General features: G+C 39.4%; 1 protein-coding gene across 5 annotated transcripts in view; it reads left to right on the top strand.

The window, feature by feature from the left end:
* Positions 1 to 23505, top strand: part of LOC118419533 (FERM and PDZ domain-containing protein 4-like) — a 66296-nt gene that overhangs the window by 16989 nt on the left and 25802 nt on the right. For all 5 annotated transcript variants that reach the window (XM_035825955.1, XM_035825952.1, XM_035825954.1 and 2 more), the window contains exons 2-3: positions 4512 to 4839; positions 21559 to 21675. In XM_035825955.1, coding sequence (XP_035681848.1) covers positions 4679 to 4839; positions 21559 to 21675 — 278 coding nt within the window. In that variant the 5' untranslated portion in view covers positions 4512 to 4678. The remainder of the gene's footprint in view (positions 1 to 4511; positions 4840 to 21558; positions 21676 to 23505) is intronic.

Here is a 23505-nt window from a genome sequence, read left to right on the forward strand (position 1 = left end):
CTAATTGTTAAAAATCTGGTAAAATACTTGAAAAAAGAAAGACAAAATAGAAACATACTATGTATTCGTATGTGTTGTGTGTTACCGCCCATGCCATCCACAGGAATGGTTATTAATTACTGTGCACAGGCTGTGGAATGCGGTGGAAAGGCGCAGATGGTGTAGTGCTGTGAGGTCACTGCTACGAGATGGCGGCCATAATTTCAGTCTACATGTACACACCCGTTAAGGACATGAAATAGTCAATTATTATCACGTCCATGTCGCTAACTGCGATCTAACGGTTTAACAGGAAGATTCTGTGTGGGTCACAGGGAAGCTGATGTGATTGGCAGCGCCGGGATTTCACGCGGCGATAATGCCTCTATTCTGTCCCGCTGTCACTTTGCTTTTGTATGGAATCCACAATGTGGATGTCAAATATTTACAATATGGTACTGGCCTTTGCATTGTGGATTTGGATTTCTGTTGTTTTTGTACCTTTGGCATTTACGGAAGACATCAGTTTGGACATCGTGTACTTAGGCATACGCAGAGAATTCTGAACAATGTTATTTTCCCCCCATTGATCGAGAGCGGCAATGAACACTTTGCAGGAAATGAACTCCCCGGTACTGACGTAATTTGGTGGGGATCCATAAAAGCTGTGGGTGTTATACAGATGTGGCTTAGATGGAAAAACCTTTGATGCCTTATAACCGCGTGAAGTCGCATCTAGCCGTAATCTAATTACGCGATCAAAGATGTTTAGAAAGAGCAATTTCGGGATTTTGGAAAAGAAAACAAAGGGTGTACACAGACATCAAAGTCACACTACAGGTACTCTGCAGGGGGTAACGGAATTCAGCAGATGTTGGTAAAGATAGTTGCATGTGATTTGCATATTGATGATGTAAAACATGCTTTGGGGCAAGATATGCATGGTAGTCGGTTGAATCAGAGGCTTTGCTCTAATCAGGGTCTCTTAAGTCTAGTACACGCAGCCAGGCACATGGCTTACAATGTGTGCGTGGGCGGCTATTCCCTGACGAACCTGCATACCTGCAAGCATTGGTTTTTATGCATCTGTTAGACTTTGAAAAAATAAAAGGCAAGTGATAGGGAGCTGATACTTGTTTGCACCATATTCATAATGTAGAATATATTCGACAGGCAGTTCACTTTTATCCGCAGGGTTACGTACATCCGTTGTATTTAATAACAGGGTATTAACTTGGTATCAAACAAAAATATTTGAAAATGTTAAAATCTGAAACCACCTTCCGTCGTGTTGATGTCCCTAAATACAATGCTTTTCAATACAATGGTTTGTATAGAGTTTGCCGACAGATAAAGGTGAACCTACGTTACAACACTGTAAAAATGACATGCTGCTCTTTCTAAATTTTGAGTAGTAAGCCTTGTATAGTTTATATCATTATGTTACCGAAGGAAAACACATTGTTTTTGCTGGCCTGGTCTTATTTCTTCTGTTGTCAGCCAATGAAAAAAAAGAGATGACAAATTGAGAGTAGCAGACTAGCTTTCTAGCTTTTTGATTGTCCGCTACTACTAGTCTAGTCTACATGTAGTTATGTCACATAGTGGTGTAATTTTCGGCAACTTTTCTGGTCTTATCAGCCCATAGAAAATAACAAGATATCTTCCTAGCCTCCTTTTGATCAAAAATTGGTTGGTGGTAAGTTGCTTTTGCGCTTTTGTTTTTCCCTTTTTACATCCTGCATTTTCGTCATAATGTGGCCTTTCTATAACGTTAGTTCACCTTTATCTGCGGGTTAACCTATATCCGTTGTTTATAGAAACAAATAAGGTATTTGGGGATAGCAAGTTGAATTGACATATTGAATATCTTGCAATTTATTTTTGAATCGTCCATTGACTTGATACTTGTTTTTTAACAACGGATATAGACTGCCCATGAATAAAGATGAACTAGTGTTAGTTATTATTTATTACGAGAAAACTGACTTGCATACTTTACTAGGTTATTCCACAGGAGACGGGAAGATGGACTATGCAATTTGCTGCCTCTTGAGGATCCTGATTTGTTACCTCTAATGTGTGGTAGAAAGCCAATAAAACAATTCATCTAGACTAAAGGCCAAGGAAGGTGTCACTATTTATTTAGTACTTCAGATTCAACACAGTTGCTAGCTGGGGGCACAGTCAGGTGAAGTCCAATACGCTACCTCGTGGAAGATTTATGCTTTTATTTGTCTTGTGTTTAAGTTATAGATCATTTAAACAAGGCAATATGTTATGTCCATATCCATATGTCGTCGAAGAGGTTCATCAGTCACATATGTTTACAATTACTATCAGTTTTTCTTCTAACAGTGACTGTTTATTAAAGGTAGAGAATGAATTTACCAGTACATCTTGGACGCAGAGAATGGTCTAGTCTCGATCTTGCGAGTATCCATATGTGTTTTGTAGTAAATAGTTGACAAGGTTAGGACTGTGAATGAACAGTTACTGCTACCAAAGTTGATTGGAAACGTTATATTGTGTCAAATATGAAATTGTTCTTTATTGTACCATGTGCCCTTGTCTATAAACAGGACAATTTTCTATTCATGATGCTTGAAACTGTTATTAGTGATTAGTGTTCTGACATAAGACTGCTACATGTGTAGTTATAAGAAATAATTTCATATTATTTCATTATGGTCAGACAGTAGGCATACTGTTATTTGCAGTAATTACATTTTTGTGATTGTCAAGCATTAGTCACTGTCAATTATTTGCCTCTATATGAATGCATTCTGGTCTCTATGCACACATAACTATTGTAGCATGTTGTAAACTAGTGGAATCATGTATTATTGTATTTTATTGGTAGGGTTCAATTAGGCCTTTCTGATTCAGTCATATGGATGACATCCTCTGGGAACCCTGAAACTGATGCAAGTAGGGGAGTAAAAAAAAATTGCTAAATAAAAATTAAAATGGTCAATACAACCTAAAATGTTGGCTTATTGAATTGTAGCTTGTTGATGCATCCCAAACATAAACAGTGTGCAATATGTGTAAATTTTTGTCTTACTCCATGTTATATGTTGTGATTGAGCTCTTTTGTGGAGGTTTTATGGTTGCTGATTTTATTTGGTTGTTCTAGCGCAAATTCATGACACTGCGACAACGTCTACCTTATGCGTGACTACTGTACTGCGTAATTGTAGTTTTAACTGGGGATTTATTTCTAACAAAAATTAGCAAAGATCTCCTTTCCCTCCTATCATGAATTCATCGCACACCTGCCAAGTCCATTCGAACAATCCTCAAATTTTGACCGTGTTCCATGCATTAAAGGATGGTTTAATTTCACCAAGCATTGATGTCGATATATTGATCCTAGCAGACTGAGGTCAAAGTCGAGTCTGGGGCAATTTATATTCGTCGAGATGATAGACATTAGAAATGAATACCACCAATGAAAGTCTATCTTGCCCGAAAGCTTTTACTCTATATGGGAGTCGCAAATAATTCCTATAAAATTGCTATAGATCTCTCCGTATGCGCGCGGTTAATGCATGATGCATGTCGTGTGTGTTTGGAATAAGGAGCGGAATCACAGGACGGAGGTAGGAGTCATTCTAAACCTGATTACACCACGGTGTGCGCATGTGATGTATGCGTCCTTTCAGAACTTCCAGCATACCCCAGTGGTTTTGATGTAAGGCTGTCCTTTGACATATTGATCGCTTTACTCCATCTCAAAAAAGGAAGACACGAGGTCGGCGGCAACTTGACCTTCCCAACCTCCCCGTGCAGTCGAAATATGCATTTCATGGCCAGCATGTGACGAGTAAATTACCACGCTGAAAAGGGCAGCCAAAACAAAGCATCCCCATTGTGTCACAAATGATTATATTGTCTCTTTTTCCTGGATATGCTGAACTGATTATACTGCACCCGCTGGCTCATTGCCAGATGGCACATACATAGTACATGTTTCTTCTGAATGTTCATTTGTTGGAGTTGAGCAGGAAACAGTGAGGTGTTTTTCAGTGTAATATATGGCCAGCATATTCCTGTTTCATAGTGTATGTATGATGTTGGACTGTTGTGTTGGTCCTACAGGGGCCACAGGTCCCTACATGTTTCTCTTGAATGTTTATTATTTTGTTGGAGTTGAACAGAAAACAGTGAGGTGTTTTCAGTGTGATGTATGGCCATTTTCCTGTATGTGTGACTGTGAAACCGTTGTGTTGTTTCCTACAGGGGCCACAGGTCCCTACATGCTCTTGAAATCAAGTTGAATGTTCATTATTTTGTTGGAGTTGAACAGAAAACAGTGAGGTGTTTTCAGTGTGATGTATGGCCTGTATATGTGACTGTGAAACCGTTGTGTTGTTTCCTACAGGGGCCACAGGTCCCTACATGTTTCTCTTGAAATCAAGTTGAATGTTCATTATTTTGTTGGAGTTGAACAGAAAACAGTGAGGTGTTTTCAGTGTGATGTATGGCCTGTATATGTGACTGTGAAACCGTTGTGTTGTTTCCTACAGGGGCCACAGGCCGCTGATGGGAGACTGACAGCCGCCCAGGCTCCAGCTTAGAGGAGGATAAAATGGCTGATGACGTTCCTGCGGGCTCGGGGAGAGCGGATGGATGACCAGTCACAGCCTTGTAGATACAGCAGCGCTGACGTGAAGTGAGGTTGGTTCTGGCCGTGATGGATGCCAAATGGGTTTCCGTGGAGACGGGGGAGGCTGCGAGAGGGGAGGAGGAGATGTCGACAGAGAAGAAGGAGAAGGTTGTGCAGGACATCAACAAGAGGCTCCCGACTGGCTGGCAGGCACAGATCAACAGCCTGGACCGCATCTATTACATCAAGTGAGTTAAGTTATTACCTACAGGAGAATGGAGGTCTTGCTTTGGATGTGTCTGTATGTGTGTGTGTGTGTGTGTGTGTGTCTGTGACTCTTGATGTTTTTGGTCAGCATAACATAAGAACCTCAGATCAACAGCCTGGACCGCATCTATTACATCAAGTGAGTTATTACCTTCTGGAAAATGGAGGTATTGCTTTTGATGTGTCTGTATGTATGTGTGTGTGTCAAACTCTGTAATTCCAGATATTTTTGGGCAGCATAACATAAGAACCTCAGGTCAACAGCCTGGAACGTATCTATTACATCAAGTGAGTTATTACCTCCTGGAAAATGGAGGTTTTGCTTTGGATGTGTCTGTGTGTGTGTGTGTGTGTGTGTGTGTGTGTGTGTGTGTGTGTGTGTATGTGTGTGATTCCAGATATTTTTGGAAAGCATAACATAAGAACCTCAGATCAACAGCCTGGAACGTATCTATTACATCAAGTGAGTTATTACCTTCTGGAAAATGGAGGTTTTGCTTTGGATGTGTCTGTGTGTGTGTGTGTGTGTGTGTGTGTGTGTGTGTGTGTGTGTGTATGTGTGTGATTCCAGATATTTTTGGAAAGCATAACATAAGAACCTCAGATCAACAGCCTGGAACGTATCTATTACATCAAGTGAGTTATTACCTTCTGGAAAATGGAGGTATTGCTTTGGATGTGTCTGTATGTGTGTGTGTGTGTGTGATTCCAGATATTTTTGAGGAGCATAACATAAGAACCTCAGATCAACAGCCTGGACCAAAGCTATTACATCAAGTGAGTTATTACCTTTTGGAAAATGGAGGTATTGCTTTTGATGTATGTCTGCATGATTGTGTGTGTGTGTGTGTGATTCCAGAATTTTTTGGACAGCATAGCATAAGAACCTCAGATCAACAGCCTGGAACGTATCTTTTACATCAAGTGAGTTATAATTATTACCTACAGGAGAATGGAGGTATTGCTTTGGATGTGTCTGTGTGCATGTGTGTCTGAATGTGTAATATGTTTTTTAAATTTCCAAAATCGATACACTACCTTGTATCATCAAGTGAGTTATTATCTCCAGGAAAATGGAGGTATTGCTTTTGACGTGTCTGTATGTGCTTGTGTGTGTCTGTGTTTCCAGATGATTCTGGTCAGCATAGCATAAAAGCGTGTGTTTCTAGATATTGTTGGTCAGCATAGTGTAAGATCTGGACGGATTGTGATTTGTATTTTGCCATATTGTCAATCATCATGTTCTCACATAGTCAAGTTCATTATGTATCATCATGTCTTTGAGTGCCTGTAGCACTTTCAGAGCTATATCTGACATCTATCTCCAGTAGATTCACTTAAAGGTTGTGTTCTCCAAATTTATAAACATCAATAATCTAACACAACTTCCTTGACTATCTGTTGACTATGGATAGAAATTGTAACATTGATATTGATATCAGCTTTGGTACTGCACATTATGTTTAAGATAAATTTCCTTTAAAATGGCAGTATAAATTCAAAATTATAGATTTAGAATAAGTTGTCTCATAACCTGTGCAGATGTGAATGACTTTTTAATATGTCGACAGAAGTTGCAATTTTTTTTCTTCCTTTAGGCCACACCGATTTAATTTCTTGGTTCACGGATTCGCTCGCTCCTATTTTTTGGGAAAAAAAATGAAAATAAAAATTACCACTCATCAAATTTTCACCATTAATGAAACCATTCACTGACTTTCTGGTGTAGCAAATTGACCTTTATATTATAAGCTCCTTAAAGTGTGGGTACAGGTGCTGTTACTGTACAAAAATAGTGTTTTTGTACTTTTTTCAAGCTGAAAACTTTTTTTCTTTATGTTTTGGATTAGCCGTTACCTTTACCCCCACCATTTTACAATTTTTATTTTTATTTTTATTTCGCCCTTTCGCTCCATATTTTTTATGAAAAAATCCGTGAACCAAGAAATTAAATTGGTGTGGCCTTATCAAGGAGTTACAAATACCAAACTATTATTTTTAGCTGTTTTGTGGCATATTGAAATAGCTTATCAACTTTTGAAAATGGAATTTTAACGAAATTCCCAAACATATGTCAGACTCCATATCTTTAAAAACTTTTATAGCCACTCAACACCTAGACGGTTTATTTGGTTGATACATAGGAGGGAAATAACAAAGCTACTGGCCAAGCATGATATTTTTATGGTGGTTTTATTGGGTTTTGGCTCCTGTTTCTGCAACTCAGTATGCATGCGAGAGTGGCCAAACTTGGTCCCTTGTGACGACAGCCCTGCATTCCATAACTTTAATTGTGCATTGAGAAATGTGCAGGAGTTACATAATTCATAACTAAGGGAGGACAAGCTCAGTTGAAATTCAGAGAAAATTCTGGAGACCTAAAGGAAGGCGTGACTAGAAAGATAACGATTTACCTGAAGGTTGTACCGTACAGTAACAGTTACTGTTCTCCTTCAAGACACTTCATCTTCTTCACTGGGTTCTGCATACAGTTGGAGATGATGCTGGTTCACCTTTATCTTGGGGTAACCTATATTCGTTGTACCTAAAAACAGGATATTTAGGGATATCAAGTCGATGGAACATGGTTTCAAATCCCTTTTTTTTTAGATATTGTAGTTTGAAACCACCGTCTGTTGACTTAATATCCCTAAATATCTCAGTTTTGAACACAACGGATAAAGGTTACCCCACAAATAAAGCTGAACTAGCATTACATCTGCATCTGCAATAGTTTGCCTTTCTACAAGACACTCCCGCTCAGTGATAGGCATGACTAGAAAGATAACAATTTTTGCCTGAATATTGTACCCTACAGTTCTTTCACAAGATACTTCATCTTCTCACTGGGTTCTGCATATAGTTGTCGACATATCCTTCATCTGCAATAATTTGTTTTTTCACAAGACATTCCAGCTCAGTGATGGGTGGTGCTAGACTTTTTGTCTTCTTGGCATGAATTCAAGGAATGGTGATCTACAACACTTTGACAATCATTCCTCAACTTCCTTCTAAAATGAGGGCAACACCTATGGGAAAGAGCACATCAAGAAAGACTTTAACCACCAAACTTTCTGCTAAGATCTGAGCAGAACCTTTAGCTTCCGGCCTAAAGTCTTGTAGTCGGCTTGAATCTAAATGTGGCAAGCCATAAAAAGGCCGTTAAAATAGCTCTTTTCCCACTGTGGAAGACATTTTGACTTGAGCTATTCTTATCCAGGGGGAAGTTTGGATGAGTCGGGATCGTTAACCCGAGGAACCTTACACAGCGCCACCCCGGGGGATTATCCAGCTGGAGTTTGTGAGTGGGACTCAGGACCTGAAACGTGTTCTAACTACATTAGTCCCACACAGCAGGTGCCATGCTGATGCCCCCATAAAACACTATGGACTTCAAGACGTGCCCAAGAAAGGCTCTGCTACATGTACTATAAAATGTCCATTAAAAGGGGAAAAAAGAAGACAAGATTCTTAACTGTTCAAAACTTTTAAGTAAACAGCTTTGCTAATATTAGATCATTGAAGGTGCCATGCTGATGGCCCCATAAAACACAACGGACCTCAAGACGTGGAAGCGTGCCGAAGAAAGGCTCTGCTACCATAAAATGTCCATCATAAGACAAAAAAGATTCTTAGCTGTTCAAAAGTTTAAAAAGTAAATAGTTTGTATTTTTTGTCCATTGCTTTACTAATACAACTGTAATTCCTGATTTTTTCAATGTACTTTTATGTTGATGGTTTTCAATGACGACTCAAACGTTAACTTATAGTTACTTATGACAAATATAACATGAGACTTTTTTATGCGCACCTGCATGCCCAAGAAAGGCTCTGCTACCATAACATGTCCATCATAAGAAAAAAACGCAAGACAAGATTCTTAGCTGTTCAAAAGTTATTACTAGTAGGAAAGTTCATCTGTGTTGGTAAATTACAGTATGGATAGCCTAAAATTTAACTAACCAAGTAATAAGTTGGGACACCAAATTTTCAGCTGACTCCATAAACAGTTTATATTTTTTGTCCATAATTGCTTTGCTAATATCAGATCATTGAATGTAAAATGTTTTCAATAACTTCCATGACAAGTTGTTTGGAAATGTTGAATTATCATTCAATTATGGGAGCATTTTAAGAGCATATTTTTTGGATGCACAGTATGGTAAAGAAAAGGACTGGTGCAGGAAGATATAAATGTTACGTGCACTGGAGCAGATATGCAGAAAATATATTTCCGATCCTGGCAGAGCCAAAACAACCACCTGTCACTGTTCAATTTGTCACCAAAAACACTCCCCACTTTATACATTATAAACATGTAATTTGTAAGCTTAATAGATCCGAACTCAGCAAGCTCTTATGAAGAGCCTTGATTATATGTCCATACAATGTAGTTAGTGAGCTTATGTAGCAAGGTCATTTGTGATGAAAGGTTGCTTCATTAATGATAATCCTCCACCTTGTTCTTTGCATAACAATTGGGTATCTAATACCTACATACATACCTAGACCTTTGACCTCCAGGGTTGTAGGGGGATAAGGTAGACATGAATTCGAAGGTATCCTCAGGCTCCTTTCTCTCTCTCTCTCTTCCTCTCTCTCTCTCTCTCTGTCTCTATCTATTAGAATATGCCAGTTCTGAAAGGAGTATGTGCACGTTTGTTATGGCAATGCATAAGAATTTTCACTGTGCCAATGTAGTCTAGAAACATCGACATAAGTCATACCTACCTACAATTGTTGTCTTTTGGCCTGCATGTCAATGGGGGGACAAGGTAGATATATAATGAAGTTAGAGAGCTATCTACATGGAGGCTCGTCTCTCTCTTGAAAGTTAAAGCAAGTCCGAAAACACATATCTCTCTTAAGTTGGTTAGTTAAGAAATTCCCCTTTGATATGGCTTGTCTTGAAAAACTGTCAAAAAGTAATCCTCCCTAGAACTAAAGCATTATTATCATACATTTGCAGTATAACTTGTTTAACTGCATATTTTCTTCAAGTTCTATAATTTTCACTGAACAAAATCACTTTTTGTCATCCTTGATTAAAAATGCAATCGTTATGCATGGTTTAAGGTGTGGTTAAAGATTGAATTTCATGCAATGTTTACAAGACTTTATGATAAATGGAAATGTCGCACCCTGCCAGCACTATATTAGCTTATTTGATGGGAATGTTCTGTTATGTAAGATTCATGAGGTTATAACATATATGGTTTGAGAAATGGAAGATTAGTAGAAGCAACCAGGACTTAAATAACCATTTAGAAAGAGAGTGATTGATAAACATGTGGGATATTGCTGCAGTCAGCTAAGTTGGTACGCTTTACTCGACATTTTACACCTTCGTGTGACACTAGTTCTGTGATAATCAGTGCTCAAAACTCTCGGGGGAAATCAGCGCTCAGATGCATGTAGAAGTGAATTATGTCCATCCATCCACAGGAATTAATACAATCTGAGTTTATCCACCCCTGAGCTAATTCTGGAGTTTTCACAGCCATAATCTCATTTCAAGTGTTGTTGCTACCAGTTTGTCACAACATTGTCGGAAATGGGATAAAGGCAGGTAACCCTAGTTCACCTTTATCCGTGGAGTCACTTATATAGGTTACTCCACGGATAAAGGTGAACTAACATTACTAGTATGTGCACCAATGTTTTCTGAATGTTGTTTTTTGCTGTAAATTTATTCCTTTTAAAGACATCATAGATACTAAGCAAACAAGACAAAGTATTGACAGACACAAGTAATCAGACTTAGTTATAATTGCGTCCAAACCACCACTTGTACAGCATTAAAAAGGTACAAAACAATTAAACTAATGATAGCCACATAACCTGCTGAGTTGTTTTGTCAAAAGTCCAGATTCCTCTCAAAATATAAAAAGTATAATAAAAATAGCTAAAAAATTATGTTGCCATTTTGTAATTTTGGGTACACACCAGTTTTCAGAATGTTAAGTTTGACACACAAGGCAGCCAGCAACTTACCACACCATTACTCTAACAGCGTTTTCGCTGATGATTGCTCTTTTTCTTTAAAAAAATGGCGTATTTCTAAGAAACAGCACTTTGGTAGTACAGTGTTTTATCTTGGAAGTGAAAGTCGCGGCGTTAATGTACCTTTCCTGAGCCCATTTCTTGTCACAAGATCACCCTCTGACAATCATATTGCGACCACTGGGATGGATTTTACTTCCCTATCATACACACCAGGCTGGGACGGATTACGGAAACGCACAGTTGGAAGCCAAGTCACGTACGATCGTCTACTTTTAGCAGCACGCTGGGCCAAAGGAGATGCCACTTAGGGTAACAATGAATAAAGTTCTGAGTAATGGTTGTCAGGGCTCGAAATACTTTTTTCTGCATACCTGCACTGGCCCAGGTAACATTGAAAATTACCTGCACCAGGCAAATTTTACCTGCACCAGGCAAATTTTACCTGCACCACTCTAGGAAGTGTGGGTCATACTAAAATTGTTCAGGAACCATTGCTATTTTTTTTTCTTTTATGCTTTATAGGTGGTTACAGTGAATGCAACTAATAACATTCCATAATATGAACCTACATCATAGGACATTTACAATGTATGTACTATAAAACCCAGTATGCGGACCAGTGTAGGTAAGGTGCAGATAGACACCAGAAATACCTGCACAGCTCCAATTTTACCTGCACTAACCTGCAATTGCAGCTGGTATTTCAAGCCCTGGTCGTGTGTGTGCCTTGCCTTGAATATATATCGGCGGGGATGCGTCCGTGTGCGCATAACGTGCCTTATTGGACCGGGCTGCCACTTGCAGGGCGGGAGCGTAACCCCGGACCTCTGGGTGTCACGGTTCTCCTGTTCCTTCACTTTGTCAATTATCCTGCACTAGTGATGTATGGATAACTGTATGCAATGTTGGCACACCGTTTGTAACGAAATAAAGCATGATTGTGGTACATATCACCTTATGTTGGCTATGATATAAGTGCACTCGAGTTGATATGTCAGTGACTGGGCAAATGAAAAAAGTCTAAGTTTCTGTCTTGGTAGGTATTAGTGCAAATTTTAGTTTTTACATGTAAGTCTCCTGTTGCAAAATGTTTCACATAACCAGTTAAGTGCATTTAGGCATAACACACTAGTCTTGTGCAGTAAGTACAAGCAGTTTAAGACTGGCATGTAACTTTTGATCTGCTCACACTATGCTGGGGCTGGATTCTTTAACATACTCTAACTGGCAGCTTAGGAGAAAATGACAACAATTATACAGCTGTTGTTGGTACTATACGTAACAGACAAGCACAGCCATAGACTAATGTTATTATGGTACCACCCACAACTCCACCCACAGAAGTTTCTCTGTTATTTACCCATTACTGTTCCAGAGTAATTTGTAACAACTTATTATTACCCACCACTCTTAGAAATTTGATTATTCCCAACCACGCAGCCACAGAAATACAATTAGTCCTATCTGCTGTGTCACATTAGTAAAGCCTCTGTAATGTGAAATCTTGTCTTCTGGAATGTCTTTCACGTTAATTTGTTTGTGTATTCCATTCAAAATACATTTTTCGTGTTACTTAGGTTTATCAGCTTGTCAAAGTCCGTTGCACGTGCAACGGATTAAAACTCTGCTCTGGTGCAAATTAGGAGCCGGAATGCCGTCCGAATGAAATTTTTTTTCTATTCGTGGCAATTCCTCGCAATTCTTACTGTATTCTAAACATTCGTACTGCGTTCCAGATATTCGTCCCCGTTCTTTTGGCTGGCTCGAAAGTTTTTGACATGTCAAAAACTGTCGAGGTGCATTCGAAGTGTAGGAATATCGAATGGCATTCCAAGTGGATTCTAACTATTCTAACTGCAGTCTGACCGCATTCTGTGGCATTCCAACATTATTCGAAACGTTCTTATCTCATTCGATGGAGAACCGAAACAGCAAGCCACTTCGAATCCAGCCCGAATGTGGCCAAAAGAACATCTCGAATGCAGTAAGAATTTCTAGAATACACTACGAATTCCGAGGAATAGAAAAGAATTTTCATTCTGACGGCATTCTGGCTCATTCCTTCTCGTGTGAAGGGGATATCAAGTCCATTTGGAATTCCCACTCGGAATGGCCCCGAATGTGTTACGAATTTTACAAATACTTCATTCCGACTGGTTCGGCTTGATTCCTGCTAATTCGATTTCCGTGTGAAGGCCCTATTAGTCAAAACACTTACTTGCCATGCCCTTGGTGCTGAATTGCCTATTGCATATCATACTTCTAGCTTCAGCCACAACCTTGTGCCTCCAGTTAGTTGCTATTTTATATTGGTGCTTCTTGCTTCAGTCTAACACTTGTGTGCCCAGTAACTTGTCCTGTCCTTGGTGCTGAATTGACTGCTGTATATAGTAGCTACTTTTAAGAATGCTTCTGGTGCTTCAGGCTTTCTTCACACTCTTGTGTCCCCAGTTACTTACCCTGTCCTTGGTGCTGAATTGCCTGTTGTAAATCTATATTGTACTTCTGACTTCACCCATACACTTATGTCCCCAGTTACTTGCTCTGTCATGTTGCTGGATTGGCTGTTTTTTATTGGCCCTTCTAGCTTCAGTCTAATACTTGTATATATATATATTATATATATATTGTATATTGTACTTCTAGCTTCACTGATACACTTGCGTCCTCAGTTAGTTGCCCTGTCCTTGGTTCTGAATTGGCTGCTGTATATTTGTGCTTGTAGCTTCAGTCACACAGTTCTGTTCACAGTTACTTGCCCTGTCCTTGGTGCTGAATTATGTTTTGTCCTTCTAGCTTCACCCCTACACTTGTTTTCCCAGTTACTTGCTCTGTCCTTGGTTCTGAATTGGCTGTTTTATATTGGTGCTAGCTTCAATCAAACACTTTTGTCCCCAGTTACGTGATCTGTCCTTGGTGCTGAATTTTCTATTGTATACTGTACTTCTAGCTTCACTGATACACTTGCGTCCCCAGTTAGTTACCCTGTCCTTGGTTCTGAATTGGCTGCTGTATATTTGTGCATGTAGCTTCAGTCACACAGTTCTGTCCCCTGCCCTTGGTGCTGAATTAGCCATTTATATGGTAGCTTTTGAAGATTTATATGGTAGCTCTTGGTGGTTCTATCTTTACTCATACAATTGTGTCCCCGGTAACTTGCCCTGTCCTTGGTTTTGAATTGGCTGCTGTACTTTGTATCTATTTTCAAATAGAGCTAAATGGCACTTCTGGGTTAAGTCAAACGCTCAGGTCCCTGATGACTTGCCCTGACTGATTTTATCTTGTTTACTATGGTGAGAGCCTGTTGATTGCCAGCAGCAGTTTAATAACTCCGTGGGGGACTGGCTCGATCAACCATACAGTTGACGACATGACTAATAGAAACTCCTATGTTTCCCCCTTAGGCCTAGGTCCCATTTACAAACTGTGCCCTGGCCGGATGTTTTTGCGGAAATGAAAAATAAAAGCGTTTATCACGGAATATACACAAATTATTCTTATGCCTATTTTGTTTACATTGTGTGTCTTTTGTTACCTTTTATATCATATTTTTGTTTCCAAAAGCTATCCGGCTGGACCCTGGGTTGGGTATTGGTACCTAAGCCTTGCCAGTCTACTTATTATAGTTGTATATGTATCCAAAACAGGACTGCAATACTGTTTAAACCCTTTCACTTTATTTCTATTTCTTGCTCATTTGTTCTGACCTGTTAACTGGACATTCCTGGTGAACCCAGCTGCAGCCAGTGTGCTAATGATTTTTGATTTCTCTTGATTAGCTCATCTCTCTCAAACCACAGACCAGAAAGGAGGTTGTGGCCCCTTAGTGTAGCCCTGAAATTACTATCTATTGATCAGTTTCGGCTCATTTTTCTCAGTGCTCCATCTTGGCTTGGTCAATCAACCTTCAGCCGGAACCTAATCTTTTCTTTCCTGTTTTTGTTTACAAAAGCTCAACCTGCAAGCATGAGTACCAGCTAGAATAGATAAGTTTATAAAAGCATTCAGGAAATCATAGATATTATGTCAAGTGTTTAATAAGGAGGAACACACCATGAATATCTAATATGGTCTTAAGGTCTCTAGAGATCTACAGACTGTTTCCTGTTTTGTTGCATGTGCAGCTCAGAATTGGTCAGTGATGTAGAATACATGTATTTTCAAACAGCATAATTGTGTTCATTAATATAGAATATAAACAATTTCATGAATCTCCAAAAGCATGTAACTGAGTACATTGTGCCATTGATGCAGAGATCTGACTTAAGATTGCCCCACCCTAGATTTCATGAGTTGATTGACAGGGGACCTATATTTCTGAGCTGACTGACAGGGGAGACATCTGATACCATTTTGACACCTGATGCTCAGGATCATCCATCATCGTAACCACCCCAGTGACTGGGCAGATATATTATATATCACAGCAGCCAGAAGGAACAAGGATTTGCAAATCCATTTGGAGAAATTATTTCTACTGCATCTGAAATAGAAACATTTCCTTGCCCTACAACTGAAAAAAGTCTTATCATTTATGATGACATTAACATTACATGGCAGTGCCCAGAGTTATTTGGATTTGTTTGGATTAGATTCCTTTAGATTCCAAATCATCTACTGCCTGTGGGAATCTATTGTTTAAGGATTTCATGAAGCTCCTCTACCGCAAACTCAAAACTACCACTCTTGCTATCCCGAAATTAAGTCCCCACAGTCTTATGATATGATTTCACGTAGGGGAAAGGTGGTTTCCACAATGTCTCTATGTTCCCAGTCGAGAAAATTCAGTAGTACAGTATTAACACAAAGGAAATGCATATGATTAGTGGTGATTTTGTCCTAGAGAGGTCACAGTGAAATAAGTAAAAGCACAGCAAACATCTCAAGATTTACAGTTTGGAAGTTACCACATGTCAATGAGAAGTAAGTGATTGCCTGAGTGTGATGACTGTATTTATCTGGCTTGTGTCACAGGTCAATTACAAGGTTGACTTCAACAGTGCACAGGGCTCACCCTGTTTCCCTTCATTAGTCTTTAAACTCTTTACTACGTGCATACCCACATGCAGAACCCAAAAATAGAAGCACAAAATTGCACTGCAGAATCTCAGTGACCTGTCCTTGCTCGGGATCTGAATTATCATTGAGGAGTTCAGATAGCAATATTGGATATTATCAGGAAAAGATTAATCTTTGTAGACACAATAGGTATGGATATTGTCTCATAGATCAAGCTTAAGACAATTTTGGTATCAAATTTATTGTTTAGAATGCACGTCATATGATATTGCAAAGCCGTAGATTGAAGAAAATACACGTACAGGACGTATTTCACACATGGAATACAGGAAATATGTTAGGCAAAGATATGACAAGGTGATTGTAATTATCGTATGTTGCTGTAAAACATCTTACTGCTATGCATATTCCATTAAAAGTCTACTTTCCAAGATACATGTATTGCTTGATCTGTGAAAGGCAATTTTGAGAACTAAATTGAAATTCTAGTTACAAAATTATTTAGATATTTGTGCAGGCATACCATTCTAAGAGAAGGTCTTATTCCTGTCTTTGAATCACATTGTAAAGTTTATTATCGTATTGGACAGTCTCATGCTTATCTTTCTGTGTGAAACACTTTATAACTTTGCCCCACTCTCAGATGTGGTGTAATAGTGCTCAAAATGCCCACTTGCACTCTTGCAAATGCAACTGCATTTTGCTTGGCGCAACTTGATTTTAAACCCAGGTAGCGCAGTTTGCAACCTGAAATTTTGCAGTAACTGTTGGAACACCACTTTCCCCCCACCTACGTGCATAAGCTTTTGTATTTATTTCTTGATAAGATAAAACATAAATGATTACATGTAACTGGAATATGAAAGATGGATAAGTAGCTGATTTGAAGAACTTCAAAGTGGGGCAACCTGAAATGTTGATGGCACAACCTGGCTTTTGATTCAGCTTGCCTCCTGGGCAACCTGGTAGTAGAAAGTATTTCCTGCACCGGGGAAAGAAACACCTTGAGGTGGCCTCCCTTTCTTCAGCAGACTGGCGGCAGGTGGAGTCTGGGGCAGGATGGGAACCCGAGGCCTGGCAGGAACGTGCCTCCCGGTACACACCGGACTGATCGTGCTAATGCACAACCGTTGTCAGACATGGTTTAGTCATCAGCGGGGTGGTAATGTAGGCGGGTGACATTGAACCTGTCATGTAGGTCACAGCTGCCTGGGAATATGTAGAACCTGTTATGTAATACACATCAGTCTCCGTATATTCAACCTGCCATAGTGTGTAGGTGTTTTAGTACACTGAGCCTGGAATATAGTTTGTAGGCCTTATCATACATCAATCAAAATTTCTATGCAGTGTTTACTAGATAGGTGTTTTGGATACGTACACTGAATCTGCCTTTTACATTTGTAGGTCACAGCTGTCTGAGTATATGTAGAACCTGTGATGTAATACGCATCAGTCTTTGTATATTCAACCTGCTTTAGTCTGTAGGTGTTTCTGTACACTGAAGCTGCCATATGGTTTTTAGATTTTATCGAATGTCAATCAAACTTTTTATGAAGTATTTACTACTATAATATCTATTAGATGTTTCGGATCCGTACACTGAATCTGCCATATACATGTAGGGTGTAGGTCTTTTCTTCATATATCAAACCGTCCCTGTAGTAGATAAGTTTATCTATATATATTTATTAATCTTCCATAAAGTATGTTGATACAGTAGGTGTTTCTGTACATTGAACCTGCCATGTAGTGGCTTTTCTTTATATTAGACCTTCCATGAATTATGTCTACAAGGTGTTTCCATATATTAAACCTGCCATGTAGTGTGTAGGTGTTTCCGTAAATTGAACCTTCCATAAAGTTTGAAGATGTTTCCATATTCAAACCTAGTATTACTATTAGTGTGTAGGTGTTAAGTGCATTGAACTTGAAGCAGTCACGTAGTGTATACTAGGTGTTTCTGTTCAACAAACCTGCCATGAAGTATAACACCAGTTCACCTTTATCCGCGGGGTAACCTAAATCCGTTGTTTTTAAAAACAGGGTACAAAGGAAGCTTTTTGGGATATCAAGTCGACGGACGGTGGTTTAAAACGGCAAACTTTTGAAAATACTGCAGTTTGAATCCACCGTCCGTCGACTTGATATTAGTCCAAACATTTGTTTTTAATAACGAATATAGGTTACCCCACGGGAATAGGTGAACTAGCGTAATAGTTTTTTCCATATATTAAACCTTCCTTAGAAATAATTATATAGGTGTGTTCATACCTGCCATGAAGTGTGTATATAGGTGTCTCGTACATTGAACCTGCCATAAATTGTGTGGGTGTTTCCATATTCAAACCTGGCATAACGTGCGTAGGTATTAAATGCACTGAACCTGCCACGTAGTGTGTACTAGGTGATGCTGGTGTTTCTATTCACCAAACCTGCCATGAAGTATATGATATTATAACGTTTTTCCGCATATTAAATCTTCCTTACAGGCGTGTTCATACATTAAACCTGCCATGGAGTGTGTACTAGGTGTTTCCATATATTCGTGGTTCTCCCGTCATTTACGACGGATGAGCGTATATTAAACCTGCCATAAAGTGTGTAGAAGTTTCCGTGCATTGAACCGAGCCATATACATGCAGTGTACAGCTGTCTCCATATATATGAACATGTCATGAAGTATACAGGATATACAGGATGAAATACATAAAACCTGTTACAAGGCATACTGGTGTCTCCATTACTCTCCACATGTAACGTTATATAATATAGCCTGCTACATGGTATTCTGTAGAATAGTTATTTGCAGTCACCTTCAACTTGTTCAAGGTTCAAATTGGATATCTGAACCCTGACATTCACTCATTGATGGGAACTGTGAATAGAAGAGAAACACTGCACAAAATCCAATCATTAAGTGAATAACCTTAAGAAATAAATTTGACCGATGGTAGTGTGTACAGCTCAATATATTAAACGTGTCATGTAATGTGCAGGTGTCTCCATATAACGCTAGTTCACCATTATCCGCGAGGTAACTTATATTCATTCTACTTACAAACAGGGACTTTAGGAATATCAAGTCGATGGACAGTGGTTTCAAATTGCATTTTTGTTCGGTATTTTATTGCAGTTTGAAACCACCGTCCGTTGACTTAATATCCCTACATACCCTAGTCTTGAATACAACGGATAAAGGTTACCCCGCAAATAAAGGTGAACTAGCGTTACATAGAACTTGTTACGTGGCATACATGTGTCTCCATACATTGAAACTGTTATGTGGCATACTGGCATCTTCATAACACTCACTGACGAGCATCCCCATCCATATACATATAGCCTTCTACCTGTTATTCTGTGGAATAGTTATTTGCAGTCACCTTCAAGGTTCAAATTGGATATCTGAACCCTGGCATTCATTCATCTAACACTAGTACTAGTTGTTAGGGAATTCGAAAATCATAATCCATATATTGTGTATGCGGGATTAGCATGCATATAACGCAACACTCTTATCGAAAAGTGTGTGTATATGATTGCCTGTAAGTGGATGAAACTTTTGATGGCCCTGGTTGCGTAATGATGTTGGCACGCAGACAGGGTACCTCTACCCTGGAGATTAAATCATACATCGGTAACATGATTTATCCTCTAGTGGCTGACTCTTCGCCCTCTGTGGGGTTTCTCAATTGAAGGAATGATTTATATGTACCTGAACAAGGACAAGTATATAGATCTGCTGATGTTGACAGTTGTGTTTTATTAAATATGCCAAGAAGGTTATCCTTTCGGTATTGTTTATACAATGTCATGTACAAATGTATGTATGCGTGTGTGTGAATGAACAGCATAATCTGATGAGAAGGCTTGGATGGGTTTATTGATATTCGGTATGTCGATAGGTCTTGATGAGACCTTGAAATGTATAGATTCTGGGCTTGTTACAATACTGCAGCAAAATGTCTGGTTTTGCTTCTGTGAAAACAGACTGAGATATTGTTCAGTATGTTTGCTTGGTTTCTTCAGAGGCGGCGGCACCATTTTTTAGTTGTGGGGGCAAAAATTTGTCATATCACTAAATCGAGGGCCGAAGGCCCGAGGCGTCGCGCACCCCCGGAAAAATTTCAAATCTAAACCCTCTGAAACGCTATTTCCTGTATTTTGGGGGGCAAATTTCGCTGCCAGGCTAAGCTAACTTCAATGACATTTCTATCAAAAATACACATAGTTTTATCTTTAGTTACTGAGGGCGACACCCCCAACATATTTTCACCATTTCGAGCGGCGAAGGTACGAGCCGTTGCAATGTAGCTTCTGTAAATTTTTGAAACCTAGACCCTCTGAAACACCATTTTCTGTATTTTGAGGGACAAATTTTGCAGACAGACTAAGCTGAATTTAATTAAACTTCTAGTAGAGAAAACGATTTTTGAGGGCTACGACCCACGCACCAACATATTTTGCACTACGTCGTCGTGAGCCCCGAAGACGCAAGCCGCCGCAAGGGAGTTTTGGAGAAATTTTTAAATCAGGACACTTTGAATGCCATTTCCTGCATTTGAGGGGAACATTTTGCTTGTAAACAAATCTAAGTTTGATAATGAAATTTCTACTAGAAAAAGGTCGTGGGGGACGACGCTCTGGTAGCATTTTCCCACTATGTCCAGTGCCGATGGCGCAAATCCTCACAAGGGAGGTCCTTTGAAATTTTGAAATCTGGATCCTCTGAAACGTCATTTCCTGCATTTTCAGGCCCAAATTTTGCCAGTAGACTAGCGAGATTTAATGAAATTTCCATTAGTGAAAATATACACAAGGGTTTGATTTTGAGTGTTTCAGCTTATTTTCCCCCACGACCTATTTTTTGTGGGGGCGGCTGCCCCCACTGCCCCCATGGTGCCGCCGCCACTGTTCTTTATTTGGATTTTTCACATTGTGAAGGGGAGGGCAAAACAGGTGCAAAATGCACCTTTGAAGGCTTCCCTCCCGCACATAAAAACATATACATTGCACAACGTAGACTATACAATAAAGTATACAAAAGTAGCATCATCATAACAATATCAAAATCCACATTAGTATTAGGCATAATCATGGTACATTATGGCACAAAATGAAAAAAGCGAGCAAAAACTAGCGTGGTCTTGATGCTACGCATGAACTGCAACCACAGCAAAGTGGTCCAGGTACAGGGAAGATCAATACAGTAGCTGGTACTAAATCTGTTGTATGTAGCCTTCAAAAGTTTTCATTTGAATGATGTTACGTCAGACTGATTGCCACTGGTTGGTGTGTTCCTGCAGGCCAATTTAGTCCGTAGATTTGCAGGAAATGAATCTAGATTTGTAGGAAATGAAAAGTCAGGAATCGGAGGATGGCATGTGAGAGTGAAGCATGTCTTGTGTGAAAGGGACATGGATATGCCAAAAAGTAGTATTACTCAAGCAACTGGATATGATTTTGGAAACATTCACCACTGTGACAGATGTTTCAGACAGCCATCCGGTGTCTTTCGTCAGTGACGTATCTTATTACCTGGATGTCTAACCTTCATCGATGGACATGGTTGTGTTATATTTTGTCAAGAGATTTTACAGAAATGTACAATACTTTACAGATGTACATGCATAAGATCTTTGTACATATTGATTTCTTGTTTTGTTTTTCAGCACCAAGTCCCACACATCCAACTGGCTCCCTCCCGCCCAGAGCTGGGCCTGCTGCCACGGGCTGCCGTATGGCTGGGAACTGGCAGTGGACAAGCACCGGCAGACCTATTACATCAAGTAAGTATACATCAAGGAGTGCCTCCACTCAAGAATAAAGCTTCACTTTGTACGTCTGAATGAAACAACGTTTATGTCTCTGCGGTGCTCAGTGCAGTGGGCGAGGGTCGACGGCGCACCTGCGCTTTTAATCCCCTGCTTCCCTGTGGTCTACTGGTATGAACTGTCTGTCTTGTATGTTTCATATGTCTTGTTTATTTGGATGTGTCAATTTGGCAGGAGTGGGTTGGTGGGAGCTCGGCGGACAAGTAACCTGTCGTGGGTAGCTTGACACATCCCTTCTTCTTGTATGTTCTTTGAAATGTTGTAAAAAAAAATGAAAACAGTGAAAAAACCTCTTGTCCCTCTTGTCTAGTTTTCTTTCTTTTTGATTTTGTCATACCCCAATTAAATTACATCAAGTAAGTCAGTTCAGCTATCTCCTGGACTGCACTCTTCCATGAATTTAACTAATAAAAAAAGTATATAAATGTTGATGACATAACCTGGCTTTGTCTTCTGCCTGAAAAAATATTTCCAGCACTGTAGCATGACGTAACATCTAACCTTGGACGGAAAAAGTAAATAGGCAGATCGAATGAATCAAATATTTCAGCCAATGTTTTCTCAAAACTGAGCCTTATATCTGTTTAGTAGTTGTAAATCCATACCAAAAATTAGATTTAAAATTTGAACTTATCCTTGCTGCCAATCCCCGTAATCAATTCAGATTCACTAGCATGACATCACATCTAACCTTGGACGAAGAAGGTTTAACCAGCTCATGGCGACGAGTGATGATACATGCAGGCAGTAGAGTCCAAGGGCAGAGTGACACTCAACAGAACTAATTCATATTCGACAAAACGGTTTGATTAAATTTCCAAGTCAAATGAGAGAGTGATTAATTACTTCCAAACATCAACAATGGTTTTTGTCAATAGGGGGAGTAATCAATGTATAATTGTGTGTCACGTGTTCTTTGTTAAAGGGCAGGAAATTGTCCCTTGATCAAATCTATCCATTGGGTTTTAATTGACTTCTGTAATGCTTGCCGATGGGAAGCATATCACTTTTGATCATGCAGTGAAACTGTAACTCTGTTGATAATTGGTAATACTGCACGTTAATGCAGACCATGAATCATTGAGTTGACACTAGATATTGTATCCCAATTATCAAAATTAAAGATATTAGGGAAGATATTTTCAAATGTAATGTTTTCTTCTCTTCATATTAGATGCCAAATGATGATAGCCTGAGTATCATCCTCCGTAGTAACCACTGGCTCACGACTTTCGCTGAGCCAGCGGTTACTACGGAGGATGATACTCAGGCTAAAATGATGATAAGATTAAGACAAAAAGTTTGGAAACTTGAAAGTTCCACCTCCACTTTTCTGTCTTTAATAGATTAGAATAAGACGTGGTTTTTAAGCACCTATTATTGATAACAATGGGAATTCTCCGCTGGTTGTCCCGACCTTAGGTGTGAACAAAGATCGCAACGCTATCGCTTGTGCCGAAGAACTCTATCGCTTTTGGGGAGACCTATCGCTTCTTTACCGCTTCTACAGTGGTCCTTTGTCCTGCTATCGCATTTGTCCGTTTGCGATAGAGTAGGGATTTTTGGCTCTACTAGTGTGGGGGATCAGTTTTTTTTCTGAACCGTGGAACAAGGGCAAAATGTGCCAAAGTTTAGAAAATTTGATGTGTTGGAATTGTAATAATATCTACTCCAACAAACAAATCCGGTATACAAGTCATGACAAAGTGGTGCAGGTGTCGCATGCAACTGATGCAAGGCACATTTGAATCATTCCATGGAAGCCTGTGTAATACTAGTAGAAGC

The sequence above is a fragment of the Branchiostoma floridae genome, chromosome 7 (genome assembly GCF_000003815.2).
Source record: "Branchiostoma floridae strain S238N-H82 chromosome 7, Bfl_VNyyK, whole genome shotgun sequence".
NCBI classification, from domain to species: Eukaryota; Metazoa; Chordata; class Leptocardii; order Amphioxiformes; family Branchiostomatidae; genus Branchiostoma; species Branchiostoma floridae.